The 2,266-nt window shown below is 40.2% G+C and overlaps 1 protein-coding gene across 1 annotated transcript in view; it reads right to left on the bottom strand.

The window, feature by feature from the left end:
• The window catches only part of LOC114667464 (transmembrane channel-like protein 3), a 61,334-nt gene extending 60,746 nt beyond the window's left edge, over window positions 1-588 (bottom strand). The window contains exon 1 of the mRNA XM_051920445.1: window positions 324-588. Coding sequence (XP_051776405.1) covers window positions 324-442 — 119 coding nt within the window. The 5' untranslated portion in view covers window positions 443-588. The remainder of the gene's footprint in view (window positions 1-323) is intronic.
• Between the last annotated feature and the right edge of the window lie 1,678 nt (window positions 589-2,266).

Below are 2,266 nucleotides of genomic sequence, written 5' to 3'. Positions count from 1 at the left end.
TTCTATAACAGTGTAACAAAATAATGTGACATAGTAAAGCATTTAAAAGAGTCTTCTTTACAACACAACTTCATGTGTAATTTGCATAAACAGGTTCATGATTTATAACTCAGCAAATTCAGTGTAATGACATTCCTTTTTAAGTTGTCGTTTTTCTGTTGTATGACACGCTGACTCCTTACTCTTTCCTTTCCTTTCCTTTCCTCTCCTTTCCAGTACGGTGCTGTCAGCTGTGATTTCTTGTCATTATTGTCAAGCATCTCAAGTCGATCACATTATTACTACGAGGTCAATCATTCTTGAGTATCAGCAGTGCTGCTTACCTTTGATGCCGATCAGGATAGTGCGAGTAGATTCTCCTCGAGTTCTTCCTCATACTTTTATAGCGTTTAGACGTGCGTGTCTGTCTGGTGATGGTCACCGGCTCGCTAGCACTTGTCATCTTGATTTTCTGTTCCCCTCACAGACTGAGCGCTTTCACAAACTTTCACCTCTCCAGATGAGAGAACATCCCTCGCTGTAATCTCCTAATTCCCGGAAGGCAAACTGGCTGCCTGATGGCAGCAGCATCTGCACTACCTGCTGACATGATCCCTCATTGGCGTGTGATAGAGACCCCCAGTGGGATGAATTTAAACTAACACAATTACTCCAATCAGAGCCTTATTGACCACCTCTTAAAGGGGAAACGCCTTGATCACTGAAGTGGAAATGAGCATTAAAGCTTCAAAGTGCTGGAAGAAAACAAAGGTGAAAATTAAATGAAAAATTCAATTTTTCAGGTTGCAAATTGTACACACACATATATATATATATATATACATGTGCATATATATATATATATATATATATATATATATATTTATATATATATCTACTCTCTCTCTCTCTCTCTCTCTATATATATATATATATATATATATATATATATACTAGTCATTTAGCCCGTTACAATAACGGGCGCTAGAACAGTAGTGCATAAACATTAGTAGGAACAGTCTATATTAAATGGCAAGGGACTTTGACCTCATTCTTTTTGTCAGTCGTATTTTTCTTTCTTTCAGCCTTTCTTTTGTTGATGTTTACTTGCTGAGCTGACCGTTCTTCATGGGCTGCCGCCATGTATTATGTGTCTTTAATTTTCTGTGACAGTAATACTGTCTTGTACGGCTCTATTCAATAAGGGCTCGCACAAAAAGGCGAGCTTCAAAAGGGCGACCTCAATTGAGTGCAGCGAATAAAGGCGTTTGTAGATAATTTAGTTCAAATGGCTCTGGAATATGTGAAGAGCAACAAAGGTGCAGATCTTTATTTACGTGCGCCTTTATTCACTGCGCCCAATTGAGGTCGCCCTTTTGAGGCTCGCCTTTTTATGCGCGCCCTTATTGAAGGATACCGTCTTGTACGTCCGCTGACTTGTACGTCCGTAATATACCTTTAATTTTCTCTGGCGGTAATACAGGCGTGCGCGTCGGTAATATGCCTTTAATCTCCTCTGACAGTAATACTAACTTGTATGTGGCTGTAAGATGCGTCACTGTATTGTGTACCTTTAATTTCCTCTCGCAGTAATACTGGTTTGTATTTCCGTAAAACGCCTCTAACTTTCTCTGACAGTAATATCGCACATCGCACCGTGCCCCGCGCATGCGCACTTCATCAGAAGACACCCACACACGGACACCTGGACGCACATAGGGATTTTATATATATATATATATATATATATATATATATATAATCCTAAGCCTAAAAGTGCAACGATGTCACATTTTTTGTCAAGCTTTAAATCGGGCTTATTTTAAAACCTACATATATATGTTTGGTATCATTCTTATCAGAATTTATCAAACTTTAATGTGATGTTGTTAGATTTTCAGATTCTTATTCCATTTTTAAATTATAAACTAAAAAATATCAAGAACTCACATCCCGTGAGACGAGACTTTGTGCTAAGAGATTTAACCAGGCCCGGGGCCAGAAATAAAAGACAAAGAGTAGGACAGCTGCACTACAGGCTTTCAAATGTTCAAAGTGCCACGCGAGATGAAGATCACACGGCACAGCCATTGTATCAACGTTTAAGAGGGGGTTTCGGAGGAACGATCACATCTCGTTGGGGTGTGTTCAGCCCCCTTCTTCACAACGCGAGCGGCAGAGACACGAAGCGGCTGTCACGTAGCGCAGGCCAGGGGGTTGGTGAGCAAAGCAAGCACAGTGTGAACCCCCTAGTGTATATATATATACATGGCTGTGGGTCAGACCC

This window comes from Erpetoichthys calabaricus, chromosome 17, assembly GCF_900747795.2.
Source record: "Erpetoichthys calabaricus chromosome 17, fErpCal1.3, whole genome shotgun sequence".
In the NCBI taxonomy this organism is placed as follows: domain Eukaryota; kingdom Metazoa; phylum Chordata; class Cladistia; order Polypteriformes; family Polypteridae; genus Erpetoichthys; species Erpetoichthys calabaricus.
This window is presented reverse-complemented; position numbering and strand designations above follow the sequence as displayed.